Below are 21,505 nucleotides of genomic sequence, written 5' to 3'. Positions count from 1 at the left end.
TCAATCCATTTGTTTCAACCTCCAATAGGTTTCTATCTTCAAACCTATTTGAGTTTAAGGGAAGGTATTCTGCATATATCATGGTGAGCATGGTTACACACCATGCGAACCACCAAAGCTGGTAAGCATGGTTATACACCATGGGAACCACCCAAGCCACCCCATGGCGCACTCCTTAAGTTGCCACCTTGGTACACCACTAAATTCTTCTACACCGGTCCGGCATGACCCCGTAAACTGTCCCGACATTGATTCCGGTTAGCTTCTACATAAGTCCGGCATGACCTCGTAAACTATCCCGACATTGATTCCGTTTAGCTTCTACAATGGTTCGACACGACCATACAGTGTCTTCTACATCGGTCTGACACAAGCCATACAGTGTCTTCTACACCAGTCTGCTACAACCATACAATGTCTTCTACAACGGTCTGACACGACCATGCAGTGTCTCCTATCCTATTTTATTTTTGTTAGTTTATTTTCCTATTTTGTTACTCTCTCCAAACTCAAGTTGGTTTGTGCCTATCCTCCTTGAGTTTGAGGGGGGCTGTTAGTATTATTAGTGTAATATTAATGTAATACAGCTGCACTATCTAGCTGTCCCACTCATGTTGTTGTATAACTAATGTTGTATCTTTATGCTTTCGGTGGGTTAGCATCTAATGTATCCTATTTACTCTCTATAAATGAGAGTGTTGTAAATCACTGAAGAACACATCAATCATAATACATACAATTTATTCTCTCTTCTCTATAAATTAATTCTAACATCAAAATTGAAAGCTGTTCTGATTCACAGCAAGTAAGCAATCATCATATAGAAAAAGAGTTGCCTATAATTACAGATACTTACCAAAATGGAGAAGGTTAATCATGTCAAAGGGTCGTTACATTGTTTCTTCAAGCATTCATCAGTTAGTATATCAATCTACAATTCCCGCCGCGGGGGGGGGGGGGGGGTTGTGATTGTATACATCTCTTATCTAGAATATAAAATGACAATTCTGTTAGAGCTCACCTTCCAAGAGCCAAAAATGGTTCTTCATATCCACAAAATTCTGAGGATAAACCTCTGGACCAGTTGAGAGGGTTGATATGAATACACAGCCTTTTACACCATCATCAGAAATACTTTAGGACTCAAAACCCCTGATACCCATATGTGAAGAACCTCATATAAATTTTGCACATTGGAGAAGATCACATATAGAGATCACAGAGGAAGCCAGAAGCAAAAACCAACTTTTGTTAACCACCCTAGTTATCAATGTCCAAAAGAACGTCTAAATTGTCTGGCTCATATCGTTCCGATTTGGTTAGTGCGGTGATCTCTCCAAGCACCTCGTAGATTGAATATGCACAACTGTGGGTCCTATCTCCTGCCACGAAGTCATGAATGATTCCATCGATCTGGACCCAACTCCTGCCTGGAGGCTTCTTCACACCCATCTCAACCATCTTCCGTCTCACAATTGCAACGTCGTGCCACCTCTTACTAGTAGCATACACATTTGACAAAAGCACAAGATAGCCAGCAGCTCGGTCAGGGTCAAGTTCGACAGCCAACTTTTGAGCAACTTGGGAAGCGAGTTCCACATTCTTGTGAATTCTACAACCACCAAGTATTGCCCCCCAAACAGCATCATTTGGCTTCATGGGCATTGTCTCAACAAGCCTGTATGCTTCGTCCAACAAACCAGCACGGCTTAAGAGATCAACTATGCAACCATAATGTTCAATCCTAGGCTCAATGCCCCAAGCTTGATTCATCCACTTGAGAAAATGTCGACCCTCATCAACAAAACCAGCATGGCTGCAAGCACACAAGACCCCGATGAAGGTTATCGCATCGGGCCTTGCTTCACTGGCTCCAGAGCATTGCATCCAGTGGAAGACGCGAAGAGCTTCTTCTCCTCGCCCTTGTTTTGCAAAACCCGTGATCATGCTTGTCCAAGAAATAGACGTTCTCCGTGGCATCTCAAGGAATACTCTATATGCTTCCTCAACCACACCACAACTCGCGTACATGTGTATGAGTGCATTGTTTAATGACACTAGCACGGGTTGGTTTCTAAAACAAAAAGTCGCACCGACGTATGAGTGAATCCACTTCCCCAATTTTAAGTTTCCTAATTCAGCACAAGCCGATAGTGCTGCAACCATTGACACCTGGTCCAATTCTATCTTCTCTCTCATCATCTCGCGAAATAAAAACAGTGCTTGCTTAGACCTCCCATTTTGAGCACAACCCGCAACCATGGTGGTCCATGAAATAACATTCCTCTCTGGCATTTCACCAAAAATTCTCTGCGCCTTGTCAATATCTTTACTCCTAAGATAACCCGCAAGCAAGGAATTCCACGTGACAACATTTCTCTCAGACATTTCATCGAACACGCGACACGCATTCGCAACACCAACTTTCTCACCAGCCTTAGCATACAAATTAACCAAATTGGTTTGAACAAACACATTGGAGCAAAACCCATTCGAAATTACTTTCCCATGAATCTGCTCTCCCTCTCTCAACAACCCAGACCTCGAACAAGCACTAATTACAAAAGAATAAGTGAACCCATCAGGCAAGGCCTGAGTTCTTTGCATTCGATTGTAGAGCTCGATTGATTTACACGGTGTTTCGCTCCGAGCGTGGCTTCTTAAGATTTGATTCCAAACGGTAGTGCTTGGGTTTTCAATCTGTTGGAAAATTCGTTGGGCGTTTGAGATATAACCTGAAGATATGTATAGATAGATGAGCTTTACAAGAATGAAATTTTTCTGGGAAAGGCCGTTGATGAGTATTTGGGTGTGGATTTGGGTGAGGTTTTTGACGGTGTTGCTGGTTTGCAAGAGAGAGAAGAGGTACTGTTGGAGAGCTCTGAAGCTTGTTGGAACGGCTGATCCTACAACTAACATTTCACAAATTTTTTGAACACAACTGATGACAATATGGCCTCCAAAACAAAATTAAAAATTATTACCAAATATAAGTTAAATTTTTTTTTTTTTTAACAAATTTTTACTTAAATCTCAGATCGCCCAAATATAAATCAATTTTTATAACAAAAAAAGAAAATAAATAAAGTGATTGAAGTAGAAATTAAATTATTATTTTTCTTACTCCACAAATCTATCTATTCGTCTATCTATCTATCTATATATTATTATAAATAAAAGAGAGTTTATAACAATGAGAGCTCTAAGAGTTTCAAAATCCCAACTTGATTATATTGATTTTTGATTTTTTTTAAATAGAAAAAAACATCAATTGACTATTAAAAATTAAAATTTAAAATTATAGTCAATAAAGAATCTATTAAATTCACCTATAATTTACGGATTTAAATTTTAAAATACACTTGATTTCAGGGCATAGAGGGATGCTGCTGTGAGGGTTCATGAGAGTTTATCCCGGGCCTATTTTGATAATCCAAACCGTTAATTCGTCGAATAAATTATTTATAAAAAATCAGATTAATTGGATATGTGTAACCCTACATCAAAAGCACATTTGGTTTTTAAAATAATAAACAGTTAATATGGTTTTAATAATTTTTTTTAAAAAAAATTAGGAGTTGATCTGTGAAAACCCATCTTTTAATTATTCTTTAAGGAAAAGTAATTAATTAATTAATTAATTAATTTTGTCTACAGTCTATCTGAATTATATGTTAGTGTAAAAGTTAGTTTTAAATTGACTCAATTCAATCACTAACAAGACATTATTAAGAATAATAATTTTGTGGGTGTTCAATATTTGCTGTTTATAAATTATTTTAATTAGGATTCAATATAATAACTATTCTTACTAAATACATTAGTTAAAAATCTTAGTGTGTCAATTTTCAGAAACCCACACAAAAAAAAATAAAAAATAAAAAAAAATAATACAAACAAACAAACCGTGGACAAACAACCCACAGCTCCTACCAAACCCACCATCCTTTATAAAATTTAGGAAAGAATTTATAAAAATTAGAGAAAGTTTGCTCTTAGAAATTGGAGAAAGGGAATGGAATGTTTTTGAGGAAATAAAATAATGGAAAGAATAAGAGGGAGAGAGAGATGTTTTCAATTTATATATATGCATGCAAGCCTTCCTTGTGCATGCAAGCATTCGGTGAAAAAAAAAAAAAAAAAAAAAAAAAAAAAAAAAGAGAAATCCCCAAAGCAACCAAAAGGAGAAGAAGAGAAGAAGGTTTAGGAAGCAAATTCTTCTATCATTTCATCACCCATTTCAATCCTACAACTAAGTAAGGAAACCCTCTCAATCCTCTCATTTTTTTACATAATTGAAATTTTCAGATTGTGTACATATGATACATTGTCTAAATTGTGTTGAAGATAATCTATGTTGAATCTGCCAGCATATTGCCCGAATTTTTAGACAATTTTATACTCAAAATTTCGAGATAATTTCTTCTACAAAATTGTTGATAATGATGTCTAGTTTATCCAGAAATTTTTGGAAATAATTTTTGAGCCTTCTACGAATTTATACAAATTTTTAACTAAATCTGAAACTGTGTTGAGAAATCTGTCTTGAATCTGCCAGCATGTTACCCGAATTTTTAGACAATTTTATACTCAGAATTTCGAGATGATTTCTTCTACAAAGTTGTTGATAATGATGTCTAGTTTATCCAGAAATTTTTGGAAATAATTTTTGAGCCTTCTACGAATTTATACAAATTTTTAACTAAATCTGAAACTGTGTTGAGAAATCTGTCTTGAATCTGCCAGCATGTTACCCTAATTTTTAGACAATTTTATACTCATAATTTCGAGATGATTTCTTCTACAAAGTTGTTTATAATGATGTATAGTTTATTCAAAAAATTTTGGAAATAATTTTTGAGCCTTCTACGAATTTATACAAATTTTCAACTAAATCTGAAACTGTGTGGAGAAATCTGTCTTGAATCTGCCAGCATGTTACCCGAATTTTTAGACAATTTTATACTCAGAATTTCGAGATGATTTCTTCTACAAAGTTGTTGATAATGATGTCTAGTTTATCCAGAAATTTTTGGAAACAATTTTCTAGCTTTCTACGAATTTATACAAATTTCTAACTAAATCTGAAATTGTGAGACAGATTTTACCATGTATTTGAAAATTTATTTAAAATTCTGTACTAAGCCAAATCTGGTAATTTCTAACTAGAAGATGAAATTTGAGAAGTCTAGTTGCATAATAAATTTTTAGATTATGGGTTTGATCTATAAATTTAAGCATGGAATTAATGTAAGGAAATGTGACAAATCTGTGTCATAAACACCCTTGGAATTTGTTTAGAATTATTTATAAGTTATTTTTGGAAAAAGCTTTCTGAAAAATAACCATAACATGTTTATTGAGTATCCTGTAGATTGATATGAATTTTAGAGTTGTATAAGTAATGTATTTATAATTTTAATTGCAAGATATATACTCTGAAAATTTTTCTGGACAAAATAAAATCACCACTTTAATATTATGCTAGTCTAATTTTGTAAATCAAAAATTTGTGCATGTGTGTGTTTAGGGTTTAATTCTTGTATCTAAGTTATTATTTCATACCATGGTTTAAATAAATTGTTTATTTAAATTCTGTACTTTTATTTAGTATTGTGTGACACATGCAATATTTTATGATTGAGAATTTTAATGAGTTAGTATAACATTATTTGTGATAAAAAAAAAATTGGAATTATTTGTGATTAATATCAAAATTAACTGAAATGATTAACGGCATATACAAAGTTAACAATTGACAGCTAATACCAGTTGTTCGGGGTGAGTCTTAGTTTAAAGACTTTACGGAATTAAGGGCTGACGGTTAACACCGGTTGTTCAGGGTGAGCCCTGGTTTTGAGAATTCTCACGTAAATCGTGTTGCGAAACTCTAAGATGGCACGGGACTTATTTGAACCCTTTTCGGTATTCGGTTTTGGAATAAGGGTGGATGTGCAGGTGGCACACAGGGAGGTTGCTTACCCCTGGCAGACCGTTTCCTTGGGGCAGACCACGGATGCCACTACTTGGGTATATAACTCCGGACGTGGGCATCCCTGGTAGTTACGGTTGGTAACACTTAAATATTTGACCAAGGGAGGGTTTCAAATTAACCGTTGCCATGCTTAGTGGTTGGTAAGTTAAATCTCTTTGGCGAGATTTCGAGTGTCACCTAATTTATTAAAATTACTGAAACTATTCTAATGGTTGTAATTTCTCTGTATAATTATATTGTCATCTCATGTTTAGAATATTATTATTTGTCTCTTAAAAAAAGAATGGTAGGTTGGTTACGTTTTCTTACTGTGTTGCAAAACTCATGGCATATATTTTGTTGCCCTGGCGTTTCATGCCAGATTATGTTGAAGAAGGGATTGAGGCTGAAATTGGAGCTGCTGCCAATATCGAACCTTGGCTGACTTAGAGTCAAGATTTTGTCAGAATAAAATCCTGTTATCCCTTGTATTAGGATTAAACTATGTTGTGACGTTGTGTGTGAACTTGTAATTTTATTTTGTCGTTGGACTTTGGCTTTGTAAGAACTTAAAAGTTCCTAACTAGTAGTTAAAATTTTATCTAGCAAGTTATTGTTATTTAAAATCTTATGACGTTTCAAAAAAAAAAATTTTTTTTGGGCGTCACAGCGTGGTATCAGAGCCTAGGTTTGAACCTTTGGGCCATGGGTAGTAGTTTATTATTTTTACAATTAAGAAAACCTTAAGTTAATTTGTAATTCTCGATGACCTAACTAAGTTAGAACCTTTTTATTTGTAGGATGCCAGGGTCATCAGACATTAACTCTAACGAGAAAAATTCGGTGGAAAACTATGACATAGAATCTGACCCAAGTGAAGACGTGGAAATGCCTATAGAAGACTATGAATCTAAGCCTGAGCTTGACCCTGAACCTGATCCTGAACTTGAGCCTGAACCTGAGTCCGAAGAAGTTGAAGAAGTTGTACCAATATACAACCCTCCGGAGGTTATTGTGATTGAGTCAGACACTGAGGATGAGTCTATGGAAGGCAATACCGAGGGGAACCCTGGAGATATAGGAGCCACGTTTGAGGGTTGGGATGTGCAAAACGGGTTGCAAATTGGCTCTTTTGTATATGTCAGACTTTATCCCCTCGGAGGTTGTGCTTGGAAAAATGAGAGTTGGGTGGGCACCTATATCAGACCTATCCAGATTCTAAGACAAGAGACTCCCTGGGTATATCAATTAGGCCCTTTCCCGAATGGTTTCACTGAAAGAGTGGGCGACCTTTTTGACTTTTGGAGCCTTCAATATATCATGCCCGACCCAAGCAGAATTGTGAGGAGAGATGGGTCAATGGACTTCAGAGACTAGAGGACCTATCGGGAGGAGCCGGTGCTGCTGCTAGGGCATCGTGTGTGCGAAACTGCTATCTTCGTAAGGGTGCTATGGCGATTCATGGGACTTTTCCAAGCCACATGGGAGCCGGAAGCCCTGGTGTGGAGAGACTTTCCTTAGCTATTTTAAGGGGTCTTAAGGGAATTATAAGCTAGGCTAACTGATTGTTTTGTATGCTCACATGTAAAAATTGCCTAGTTTAGAATTGTGAGTGTAGGAGTTAACTCGGATTGTAGGGGCTATCTCTTGCCCGTAGTATGTTATTTAATCTTTTCCTTTGTTCTATTTGTATTTTGCTAATTGTAGCTTATCTAATCTAATTAATGAAGTCTTTTTTTTTTTTTTAAACTGTTCTTGCACATAAGCATAATAATAATACTGATAATAAATAAGTGAATAAATCACAAGAAAATCCCATCATGCAGAATGGCTGGACGAACAAGAAATAATAATAACGGTAATGGCGATGGCGTGCCTGATGGCGATGTCGCTCGAATTATACGCGCGATTGCTAATAGGGTAGGCAATATACCACCCCGAAACCAAGATCAAAACAAATCGGAGATGATAGCAAAGTTTGAAAAGCTACGTCCCCACAAATTCCTTGGTGGATCAAACCCCCATGAAGTTGAAGCTTGGTTAAGACAAATTAAGAAGTTGCTAGATACTTCCGACATCCGAAATGAACAAGATAGAGTGACCATGGCGGCATTTCAAATGGAAGGGGAAGCAGATCATTGGTGGGAAATGATCAAAAGTACTCGACAAGTAGAGACATTAACTTGGAGACAGTTCGAAGACCTGTTCATGGAAAAATATTTTCCTAACTCGCTAAGACAAGAAATGATTCAAGAGTTCCTTCAACTGAAACAAGGAAAAATGTCAGTCGCTCAATATGCGAACCGTTTTGAAGCTCTTTCACGGTATGCTGCAGCCATAGTAGCAAATGAAGGGGATAAGGTTAGGCAATTTGAATGGGGTTTGGACACAGACATTAGAGGAAAATTGATCGCAGTACAACTCTCCACTTATGCCCAGATGGTGGATCGAGCTTTAATTGTGGAACGAGAGTTAGCAGATTCTGAACGCATTCGAAATCAGCCATCAAAGAACAACAACCAACCACGCGGAGGAGGCCCAGTCCGCAACACCAGAAACCATCCCGCGCCAGCACCTTATGCCGGAGGAATGCAACAGCAACAAAGACAGAATCGAGGAAACCAGCAAGGAGGAAACTTTGTAAGTGAGTGGAAAGGAAGATGTTTCAGATGTGGTCAACAGGGGCATCGTCGAAGTGAGTGTCCTCAAGGTGGGAAGTATTTTATGGATCAGCGAGGGGCACAACAATACAACAAATACCAACCTGGGCAAGGTTCTAAGCCTACTCAAAATACTCAGACCAACAAGGGGCAGCCACAAGCCTCTAGGAATGCAGGCCGACCAAGGACACAACCACAAGGAACTGGAAATGGGAAGAAACCAGGAGAGACTAACCAACAAGCAGTAGGGAGAATGTATGCTCTCCAAGAAGAAGAAGATGTTGATAACCCATCAGTGATTCAAGGTATGTTAATCCTTATGAATTCTTGGGTTAAAGTATTGTTTGATTCTGGAGCTTCGCATTCTTTTATATCCATTGCATGTGTGACAAGTTTGGGTTTAAAGCCAGAAGCGTTAGAGATAGCTATGAGTGTCGCTTCACCCTTAGGAGGTCAAACCCGAGTAGTATGTAAATCTTGCGAGCTAGAAATCTCCGGTTCACATTTGATCTGTGATCTAAGAGTTATGGATATGTCGGATTTTGACGTCATCCTAGGAATGGACTGGTTGTCAGTTCATCGAGCCATTATTGATTGTTACTGTAAGACAGTGACAGCATCCTCCCTTAACGGCACGAAAGTCCAATTTAAAGGGGATATACAAGATTCTCTAACTCCAACGTGTCGCAAGTCGCGATGGCATGATCAACTAACTGGATGGTTGGCGAGCCTAATTTTGGAAGATGAAAATCGAGAGGATCCAGGATTACCCCATGTGGTGTGCGAGTACGCTGACGTTTTCCCTGACGAATTACCAGGATTACCTCCAAAACGAGATGTAGATTTCATGATTGAGCTTCAACCTGGGACTTCACCGATTTCAATAGCACCACATCGTATGGCGCCAGCTGAACTTCGAGAATTGAAGGAACAGTTGCAAGAACTGTTGAATAAAAAGTTCATCAGACCAAGCACGTCCCCTTGGGGAGCGCCAGCATTATTCGCAAAGAAGAAGGATGGAACCTTAAGATTGTGCATCGATTATCGACAACTAAATCGAGCCACCATTAAAAATCGATATCCCTTACCCAGAATTGATGACTTGTTTGATCAATTAAGAGGTTCAAAATGTTTTTCCAAAATTGACCTTAGGTCGGGATATCACCAACTTCGTGTTAGAGGAGAAGATATACCCAAAACCGCGTTTCGAATCCGTTATGGCCACTATGAGTTTGTGGTAATGCCATTTGGTTTGACGAATGCTCCTGGGATATTCATGAGTTTAATGAACAAAATCTTTACCCCCTATTTGGACCAATTTGTGGTAGTATTCATTGACGATATTTTGATATACTCACGATCGGAGGAAGATCACGAGCAACAACTGAGGACCGTTTTGCAAATTCTAAGAGAAAACCAATTGTATGCTAAAGCTAGCAAATGTGAATTTTGGCCAAAGGAAGTAAAGTTCTTAGGTCATGTTGTATCTGAATCAGGGATATCAGTGGATCCTGCTAAAGTAGAAACAGTGATGGGGTGGAAACAACCTAAGAATACGTTTGAGATTCGTAGTTTCTTGGGATTAGCAGGTTATTATAGGAGATTCATTCAGGATTTCTCCAAATTAGCCAAGCCGATGACACGCCTAACGCAAAAAGGAGTAAAGTTTGAATGGAACGAAGCGTGTGAACAGTCATTTCAAGAACTCAAGAAGAGACTGACAAGCGCTCCTATATTAGTCATACCCGAACGTGACGTTGGGTACACTGTTTATTGTGTGATGCCTCTAAGGAAGGGTTAGGTAGTGTGTTAATGCAAAACGGGAAGGTAGTAGCTTACGGATCAAGACAATTGAAGAATCATGAGAAAAATTATCCTACTCACGATCTGGAGTTAGCGGCTGTGGTCTATGCACTTAAGACTTGGCGACATTACCTTTATGGCGAAAAATTTGAGATATTTACCGATCACAAAAGCTTGAAGTACTTGTTCACACAAAGAGATTTGAACATGAGGCAGAGACGCTGGATGGAGTACCTTGAAGATTACCAATTTACCTTGTCTTATCATCCCGGAAATGCTAATGTTGTAGCAGATGCACTAAGTCGAAAGACAAGAGAGATTGTAGCCAACATATCAATTAAAGAATGGGAAATGGTAAGCACTGTGAATGGGTTTAAGTTACAACCAGAGACTCAGAATGGGAAGGGTAGGTTGTTTACAATAGTTACAACACCCCAACTTCTTACCAAAGTGTTGGAAGCCCAAGGGTTTGATCAGGAGACCGACTTCATCAAGGCCCGATTAGTGACCGAGGAATCTTCACCGGATTGGACACTCCATCAAGATGGTAGTTTAAGGTATTTAGGTAGAATTTTTGTGCCAAACATCGAACAATTAAGAGAGGAAGTACTTAAAGAATTTCACCATTCGATTTTTGCGGTTCATCCGGAAGGAAATAAGATGTACCAGGATCTTAAGCGGCAGTATTGGTGTAGTGGAATGAAGAATGATGTTGCTCAATTCGTATCTAAGTGTTTGACATGTCAGCAAGTGAAGGCAGAACATCAAAAGCTGGCAGGGAAACTCCAACCTTTGCCAATACCTAAGTGGAAATGGGAACACATAACAATGGATTTTGTAACAGGATTACCCCGGTCGCCGCAAGGCCATGATGCCATTTGGGTGGTGGTTGATCGATTAACTAAGACGGCACATTTCCTACCAATAGGACCAGCAGGCACACTCGAATCTTTAAGCCGATTATTTATTCGAGAAATCATTAGATTGCACGGAGTACCAGTCTCAATAGTGTCAGATCGTGATTCTCGTTTTACGTCACAGTTTTGGCAAAGTCTGCAAAAGGCCTTGGGTACAGAGTTGTGTTTTAGTACAGCTTTTCACCCTCAAACTGACGGTCAATCGGAAAGAACAATTCAGACTTTAGAAGACATGCTTCGAGCTTGTGTGATGGACTTTAAAGGTAGTTGGGAGAAATATTTACCACTAGTCGAATTCTCTTACAATAACAGTTTTCAAGCAAGTATTGGTATGGCACCGTATGAAGCTTTGTACGGACGGCCTTGCCGATCACCAATATGTTGGACAGAAGTCGGAGAAGCACCTCTTTTAGGGCCAGAGTTAGTTCAAGAAACTACCGAGAAGGTGAAACTAATTAGGCAAACGCTTGAGAGCGCTCAGAGTAGGTAGAAAAGCTATGCAGATTAAAGGAGAAGACCTTTAGCATTTAAAGTTGGAGATCATATGTTTCTGAAAATACAGCCTCGTCGAGGAGTTGTTCGTTTCGGAAAGAAGGGAAAGTTGTCACCTCGCTTCATTGGACCTTTTGAAATTTTGGACAAATTAGGAGAAGTGGCGTACCGTTTGGCTCTACCGCCTCAACTGGCTGGAGTACATAATGTTTTCCACGTCTCTATGCTACGGAAATGCGAGCCACACCCTTCTCACATCATCAATTGGGAGGAGATTAATCTTGATGAAGACGTGACATTTGAAGAAAAGCCTGTCAAGATTTTAGATCATCGCGAGAAGAAATTACGAGGCAAAACTATACCATTGGTTCGAGTTCTCTGGAGACATCGTGGGACGGAAGAGTCAACGTGGGAGCGAGAAGATGTGATACGTGTCAATTACCCTCAACTATTCGAGTCTAAAGGTACAAATTAATTTCGAGGACGAAATTCTCTTTTAGGAGGGTAGATTGTGAAAACCCATCTTTTAATTATTCTTTAAAGAAAATTAATTAATTAATTAATTAATTAATTTTGTCTACAGTCTATCTGAATTATATATTAGTGTAAAAGTTAGTTTTAAATTGACTCAATTCAATCACTAACAAGACATTATTAAGAATAATAATTTTGTGGGTGTTCAATATTTGCTGTTTATAAATTATTTTAATTAGGATTCAATATAATAACTATTCTTACTAAATACCTTAGTTAAAAATCTTAGTGTGTCAATTTTCAGAAACCCACACAAAAAAAATAAAAAATAAAAAAAATAATACAAACAAACAAACCGTGGGCAAACAACCCACAGCTCCTACCAAACCCACCATCCTTTATAAAATTTAGGGAAGAACTTATAAAAATTAGAGAAGGTTTGCTCTTAGAAATTGGAGAAAGGGAATGGAATGTTTTTGAGGAAATAAAATAATGGAAAGAATAAGAGGGAGAGAGAGATGTTTTCAATTTATATATATGCATGCAAGCCTTCCTTGTGCATGCAAGCATTCGGTGAAAAAAAAAAAAAAAAAAAAAAAAAAAAAAAAGAGAAATCCCCAAAGCAACCAAAAGGAGAAGAAGAGAAGAAGGTTTAGGAAGCAAATTCTTCTATCATTTCATCACCCATTTCAATCCTACAACTAAGTAAGGAAACCCTCTCAATCCTCTCATTTTTTTACATAATTGAAATTTTCAGATTGTGTACATATGATACATTGTCTAAATTGTGTTGAAGATAATCTATGTTGAATCTGCCAGCATATTGCCCGAATTTTTAGACAATTTTATACTCAAAATTTCGAGATAATTTCTTCTACAAAATTGTTGATAATGATGTCTAGTTTATCCAGAAATTTTTGGAAATAATTTTTGAGCCTTCTACGAATTTATACAAATTTTTAACTAAATCTGAAACTGTGTTGAGAAATCTGTCTTGAATCTGCCAGCATGTTACCCGAATTTTTAGACAATTTTATACTCAGAATTTCGAGATGATTTCTTCTACAAAGTTGTTGATAATGATGTCTAGTTTATCCAGAAATTTTTGGAAATAATTTTTGAGCCTTCTACGAATTTATACAAATTTTTAACTAAATCTGAAACTGTGTTGAGAAATCTGTCTTGAATCTGCCAGCATGTTACCCTAATTTTTAGACAATTTTATACTCATAATTTCGAGATGATTTCTTCTACAAAGTTGTTTATAATGATGTATAGTTTATTCAAAAAATTTTGGAAATAATTTTTGAGCCTTCTACGAATTTATACAAATTTTCAACTAAATCTGAAACTGTGTGGAGAAATCTGTCTTGAATCTGCCAGCATGTTACCCGAATTTTTAGACAATTTTATACTCAGAATTTCGAGATGATTTCTTCTACAAAGTTGTTGATAATGATGTCTAGTTTATCCAGAAATTTTTGGAAACAATTTTCTAGCTTTCTACGAATTTATACAAATTTCTAACTAAATCTGAAATTGTGAGACAGATTTTACCATGTATTTGAAAATTTATTTAAAATTCTGTACTAAGCCAAATCTGGTAATTTCTAACTAGAAGATGAAATTTGAGAAGTCTAGTTGCATAATAAATTTTTAGATTATGGGTTTGATCTATAAATTTAAGCATGGAATTAATGTAAGGAAATGTGACAAATCTGTGTCATAAACACCCTTGGAATTTGTTTAGAATTATTTATAAGTTATTTTTGGAAAAAGCTTTCTGAAAAATAACCATAACATGTTTATTGAGTATCCTGTAGATTGATATGAATTTTAGAGTTGTATAAGTAATGTATTTATAATTTTAATTGCAAGATATATACTCTGAAAATTTTTCTGGACAAAATAAAATCACCACTTTAATATTATGCTAGTCTAATTTTGTAAATCAAAAATTTGTGCATGTGTGTGTTTAGGGTTTAATTCTTGTATCTAAGTTATTATTTCATACCATGGTTTAAATAAATTGTTTATTTAAATTCTGTACTTTTATTTAGTATTGTGTGACACATGCAATATTTTATGATTGAGAATTTTAATGAGTTAGTATAACATTATTTGTGATAAAAAAAAAATTGGAATTATTTGTGATTAATATCAAAATTAACTGAAATGATTAACGGCATATACAAAGTTAACAATTGACAGCTAATACCAGTTGTTCGGGGTGAGTCTTAGTTTAAAGACTTTACGGAATTAAGGGCTGACGGTTAACACCGGTTGTTCAGGGTGAGCCCTGGTTTTGAGAATTCTCACGTAAATCGTGTTGCGAAACTCTAAGATGGCACGGGACTTATTTGAACCCTTTTCGGTATTCGGTTTTGGAATAAGGGTGGATGTGCAGGTGGCACACAGGGAGGTTGCTTACCCCTGGCAGACCGTTTCCTTGGGGCAGACCACGGATGCCACTACTTGGGTATATAACTCCGGACGTGGGCATCCCTGGTAGTTACGGTTGGTAACACTTAAATATTTGACCAAGGAAGGGTTTCAAATTAACCGTTGCCATGCTTAGTAGTTGGTAAGTTAAATCTCTTTGGCGAGATTTCGAGTGTCACCTAATTTATTAAAATTACTGAAACTATTCTAATGGTTGTAATTTCTGTGTATAATTATATTGTCATCTCATGTTTAGAATATTATTATTTGTCTCTTAAAAAAAGAATGGTAGGTTGGTTACGTTTTCTTACTGTGTTGCAAAACTCATGGCATATATTTTGTTGCCCTGGCGTTTCATGCCAGATTATGTTGAAGAATGGACTGAGGCTGAAATTGGAGCTGCTGCCAATATCGAACCTTGGCTGACTTAGAGTCAAGATTTTGTCAGAATAAAATCCTGTTATCCCTTGTATTAGGATTAAACTATGTTGTGACGTTGTGTGTGAACTTGTAATTTTATTTCGTCGTTGGATTTTGGCTTTGTAAGAACTTAAAAGTTCTTAACTAGTAGTTAAAATTTTATCTAGCAAGTTATTGTTATTTAAAATCTTATGACGTTTCAAAAATTTTTTTTTTTTTGGGGCGTCACATGATCCATGGCTATGAACGTTCGATTAACTTAATTTTTTGCAATGACGATATACTTGACGAACTCTACAATATTAATGGTTTCGATCATCAAAATAGGCCTGATATAAACTCCCACAAACCCTCACAACAGGGTTGTTGTGCCTTTAGGCACAGCAGTAACCTTGTTCCCGAATTAAGAAATTTTTTTCCATAATAAAGATAAAATATATATTTTACCTAACTAATTAATTTTTCTTTCAGCAGAAATTTACTATTAAAAAAAATTACACAAGAAACATCTTTCATTACTTTCATGTATAATCTTCTTCATTGCTTCATCTCTACCAAAATAAATATTTTTTACACTTCTCTTTCATTTTCAACATGGTGATTGTTAAGGTTTCATTTGGTGTTTAAATTTTTTTTTATTTTTATTTTTTCCTTTTATTCAGGCTTAATCTCCACATCCGTCCGGCCTCTATTAGCAACGAAACAATAATAGACCATACCCATATGCAAAAGATGATCATGAATGCCTCTTTCAAATTAAAAGGTAAACTACAAACAATTGTTGGCCTCAATACTAATATTAGGCGTGAGATTTTTTTGCATATGTTTGTTATTTACTAGTGGTTAGGCACGTGCGTTGCGCGTAACACGTGATTTTTCATCAATTGTTAGTACTGTAATAAGCTAGCTTTTAACCCAGTTGCCAAAAGAGTATGGAGACTTTATGTGTAAATTGATCTGTATCTAAAATACAACTAAACAATAAATGAATACATACTCGACTAAATAATTTAAATAAAAAAACAGTGATTTGATCCATGATGGACAATTACAAATATTATGTATATCAGTATAGAAGTAGACACAGAAAATAAGAAAGGGTATTTGTTTTTTGTTTTTCAATTAGCATCAATGTAAAAAATAAAGAGACGACTTTTTTTTCTCTTAATTATAAAAAGGGAGACAGTTTGTTTATATTTATATAGGACTCTTGAAAACATATATTGTTTTTGAGTGTTCAACTCTAAAACTAAAGAAATAGTTGGTTTATATAAAACTCTTCATGACTTTTGTAAAATATAATAAATTTGAGAGGGTAAAATTAGAATTTAAAAAAAGCAAAAAACATGATAGACTTTTCATGCTTTTAAAATAGCAGTAGATAAGACTTGTAACGTATTAATGTGTCATATATAGTCTTTTAAATTGTGATTGATTATAGCTCTATCAAATAGATTATAAATAAAATAAAAAAGAATTTTATTTTTTATTTATTTTACATATAATCTTTAAAAGCCAATAATTATATTTTTCATAATTTTTAGTTTCAATTCAATTCAGTGAATATTTAATTTATCAATTAATGTTTCTATTATTTTAAATATTAAAAAAATATTTATATATAGAAAGTCAAATAAATAAATTTAATTATCCCTAAGCCAAATCTAATTTGATATTTGAAAATCCTTAAATTTAATTTTAGTATTAATTTAAAATTATAATAATATTTACTTCAAAATATTATTCATTTTTCTAATATTTGAAACTAAAAAATAAATATAATTCAAAACTATTGATTTATCTCACCATATCTAATTTTTTAAACTATTGAAATTAAAAATTAAAATATTTGTTGAGGACTCATTCCCAATCTAAATTCCAACATATTTGTTGAGGACTCATTTTCTTAGGAAATTCAACGAATTCACACAATCCAAGGCTCTACATTTGCAAAAGTGATCATGATAACATGACTAGTAATATTATTCGTATCATTTCATATGTTAATATTGTATTAAATTAAAGAAAAAATTATTGAAAACTTCCATTTTGGAGAGTTGTAGTCTACTAGGTCCTTTTTAAAAATTAATACATGTCTAAGTCCTATTTTTTTGGTAATGTGATTCGAAAGATCCCATTATGTAATTATAGAATGGTTTTTGTGACTAATGTACTATTTTCTGTGTGGTTGGAAACGGGTTTTGGAAGGGTGTTTGAATTATTTTGATTACATTAATTTCGGTGTGCACTATGGGAAGATCAAGTGTGGCCAGATTTTTAGGAATGACAAGGGTCATGAGTATTTGAATGCTGTGTGGTGGGGGGGAGAGGTTAAGGTGTGTGAGTTTGTGTGGTGGTGTACTCAGTCGTCTGCTTCGACGTTGTTGGCCGTGGCGTTGGGTTCTTCGATTGCGGCCACAACAATGTTGTTGGGTATTTGCTATGTGTGTTAATGGCGTTATTTTGGGGGTGTAAACGTTGTCACGATGTTCGCAATGTTGGCGGTGTGTAAACACATGTATCATTTTCCGATGTTTACATCTCACAAATAATCGATGTGTTCGATTGGTGTTTGCGGGAAGCATAATGGTTGAATGTTTTTACATTTTCCGATTTGTTACATCTCACAACTAATCGATGTGTTTGATTGGTGTTTGCGGAAAGCATAATGGTTGAATGTTTGTATAGTTTGTTGGGGGTGTAGGGGAACAATGGTGGGTGGTGTGTTATGTTTGTTAGTGTTATCGGTATGAGCTCTGTGAACGTTGTTGTTGGCGAGGGGCGTTTGTCGTTGTAATGTTCGTGCGGTGCATGAGTGTGTTATATGCATAATATTCATTAGGTGGCATATGCATAATATTTTGAAAAAAATTGGATGTGTGACATTCGCAGGTTGTTGTTGTTGTTGTGTATGTACGTTATTTTGATGATTGTTCGTAATGTGGGGCTCCAGAGATTGGGCTTCTGTTATGATGTAGACCATCCAAATGTGGTTTACGAAGTTGATGTGGGCATCAATTTCTGTTTCATCAACTTGATGTGGTCCACCGAAGTGTGGTTTTTGCAAAATGATGGGTTGTGTTCAAATGTGGGCTTCAAAAAATGATGTGGGCCACCAACCTGTGGGTCATAAATAACATGGATTCCCCTACATATACTACTAAACCCAAAAAGAACTATAGTAAGCTTTTTCCAAACGTTACATATACCCAAATCATTCAAACATAATATCACCAAACCAAAAATAATACGTTCATGGGCAAAATTATCCACCCCCAAATAATGGGACCTCTGGGTGTGCAAAATTAAATATGGGACTGATTATATTACAATTCCACCTTTTAGGATTTATGGGTCAATTCCCCAAAATTAAACTACATTAATATTAATATAAGAGTAAAATACAACAAATTTTTTTAAATTGACTCATTTGTATTTTGTTTTCTTGAACTTCAAAACTTAATGTATTTGATTTTCTGATTTAATTTTTTAGGTGTCGTTTGATAACATTTACGTTTTCAGTTTTCTGTTTATATTTACAAAAATTTAAAAAACTCAAATAAAAACTTGTTTGGTAAAATTTTTGATTTATAAATCAGTGGTCTCAGTTTATAAATTTGGCCAAAAAATAAAAACATAAAAAATGCGTTTCCATTTTGAGTTTTCAATTTTCTTTTTTTTACCACCCAACACTAGCCACCACCCGTCACCATTTTCCACCACCGTCTTTCGCCACCACCACCCACCATCCACTACCACCTCCCATCACCACTCACCAGCCACCTGCCACCACCACCCACCACCCGCCACCACCCGCCACCAGCCACCTGTCACTCACTCGCCACCACCACCCACTCCTTGCCACCACCACTACCCACCTGCCATCTACCCGCCACCCGCCGCTTGCCACTACCATCCACAGCCCGCCACCACCACTCACTACCCCACTTGCCACCACCATCCACCACCTGCCACCCACCACCACCAGCTACCTGCCACCCACTCGCCACCACCACCCACCCACTCGTTACCACCTACCACCCGCCACTGTCACCCACCCACCCACCACCTGCCACCACCCGCAATCCGCCACCCACCTGCCACCACCACCCATCACCTGTCACCATTCACCACTCGCCACCGTCGCCCACCCACCCACCATCACCACCCACCCGCCACCACCCACCACCACCCGCCACCTGCCACCACCACCACCCACTACCCACAACCACCACCCACTCGCTACCACCTACCACCGTCACCCACCCACCCACCACCACCACCACCACCACCCGCCATCTACCCGCCATCCGCCACCCACCTGTCACCACCACCCGCCACCACTACCACCCACTCGCTACCACCCACCACCCGCCACCGTCACCCGCTACCGTTACCCACCCACCTACCACCACCTGCCACCACCAGCTACCTACCACCTACCGTCACCACTTTCAACCACCGTCTTTCGCCGCCACTTGCCACCACTTGTCATTTCTCATTCTTTTTTATATTTTTAAATTGTTTTAAACATATTGGCAATTACCAAACGCATTTGTAGTTTATGTTTTTCTAAAAATAAACAAAAAATAAACAAAAACCAGTTTATAAAATTTTTGTAAATATAAACTGAAAATGTAAACGTTACCAAACACACCCTTAGAAATTGAGTTTTTTGTTTTTTGTATTTTTTTTATTTTTAATGAATATTTTTAAAATTTTAAACAATTTTTTTACTTTTTTAGATGCACCTTACTTATATATATCTAAAAAGTAAAATATTTATAAAAAAAATATTTTAAAAAGTTAATAAATACAAAAAAATTACGAAAAATATACTGAATTCTCATATTTTTTTATTTTATATTTTTGGTATTTATTGAATTTTCCTTTTCACAAATTTTATACTTTTTAAGTGTATTTATGTTAGGTGTATCTAAAAATTAAAAAAATTATTTAGAATATTAAAAAAATTTAACGAAAACAAGAAAAACAAAAAAATTTAATTTTTTGAAAAGTGAATTCTGAAAATCCAAACCAAACAATTTTTTTTTTTTTTTTTTTTTTGAGAAACAGGAAATAATATTAAGCTTTGAAATTGTTTACACCATGAGCCAGTCTACGCACTAGTTGAATACCAATCTACTTTAGAAACAACTAGAAATAGGAATGAGCTTCTAAAGGATTTTTATGTCCGTTACAACAGTGTCCATGGTCCAATCAGTTTTCATTTGGTGATTAGTCTTGAAAGAGATAAGAATCAAATGGGTCATAAATGCGAAATCTTAAGGTTAGTCAAAATATGATGTCTACAGTTATCCTTCTTTGAGAGGTAGACTAATAACATCTTGATGCACCAACCGTTGATCCTCATCAAAACAAACCCAAGCACATCCTCTGCTTGGTGAGTTCCTTGCCTCCATGATCCATCAATAACCATAGTTCAAATCTTAAAAGTGAGATTGCTAGTAAGAGAATTGGCCAAAATAAAACAATTCCCAGTGCTGTCATTATGTCTGCATATGATGGTCATGCGAAGAAAATGCATTAGAATGATTTCCCACATGTCAATGGCATCATAAAGTCCCCTGAAAAACCACCTGATTTCTCTGAAGCCATATTGCCCACAAGATGGAAATAGGACCGAATTATGATCTCCTCATCCTCTCCCAATGAATTCCACGTTAAAAACCATGAAGCAAAACAAATTGGATTTCCTTGTGAGAAGTCCAACCCCAATGATGTCCCTCTCCAAATCCGGTAAGAAACAGGACAAATGAAGAAAACATGCTCAATGGTTTCAATACCACCCAAACAACTCAATTGGCACACCCCTTTTTTCCAAATCCAACAGACAGGCAAAATGTTATGAAGGCATTTTCAAAGAAACATAACCCATTTTGGAGGGATTTTCCAATGCTAGTCTCTTCCACAAGGGATTCAAATCATTAGCATGGTTGGAGGGGTTAATGTGGTTTCTCTGTAAAGCCTTATAGTAGCCAGATTTAACCGTAAATTCACCATGTTTAGTATGTGTCCATGTTGTCTTATCTTCTCTATTTTCTCTAGGTAAATGATTGAGAGATTTGGTGATAGATCCCTCACTGTCTAATTTATCTTTTAAAAGGACAAGAATTATATAGGTACTTTCGAAACCTCTTAATATTTTAAAACTTGTTTCTTTTACTATATTACCCTCATATCTATCAGCTCTCCTATTAAGCCATCCTCACAGTGTATTTCAAAGTAAAATTTTATTTTGAATGATAATAAACTTTACTTTGATTTAGAGTAAAATTTTACTCCAAATCAGAGTAAAATTT

The 21,505-nt window shown here is 36.1% G+C and overlaps 2 protein-coding genes across 2 annotated transcripts; one reads left to right on the top strand and one right to left on the bottom strand.

Moving 5' to 3' along the window:
* Positions 1-1,025: 1,025 nt before the first annotated feature.
* On the bottom strand, positions 1,026-2,976 carry LOC114285627 (pentatricopeptide repeat-containing protein At5g66520). Its single transcript, XM_028228694.2, has one exon. It carries the CDS (start codon positions 2,917-2,919, stop codon positions 1,261-1,263), a length of 1,659 nt encoding a protein of 552 aa, XP_028084495.1. The 5' UTR covers positions 2,920-2,976; the 3' UTR covers positions 1,026-1,260.
* A 4,825-nt stretch (positions 2,977-7,801) lies between these two features.
* Positions 7,802-10,435, top strand: LOC145824145 (uncharacterized). Its single transcript, XM_082923752.1, has 3 exons — positions 7,802-9,666; positions 9,787-10,153; positions 10,247-10,435. Exons 1-3 carry the CDS (start codon positions 7,802-7,804, stop codon positions 10,433-10,435), a joined length of 2,421 nt encoding a protein of 806 aa, XP_082779878.1.
* Positions 10,436-21,505: the final 11,070 nt, after the last annotated feature.

The sequence above is a fragment of the Camellia sinensis genome, chromosome 4 (genome assembly GCF_055761805.1).
Source record: "Camellia sinensis isolate YWXY chromosome 4, ASM5576180v1, whole genome shotgun sequence".
Lineage (NCBI taxonomy): Eukaryota > Viridiplantae > Streptophyta > Magnoliopsida > Ericales > Theaceae > Camellia > Camellia sinensis.
This window is presented reverse-complemented; position numbering and strand designations above follow the sequence as displayed.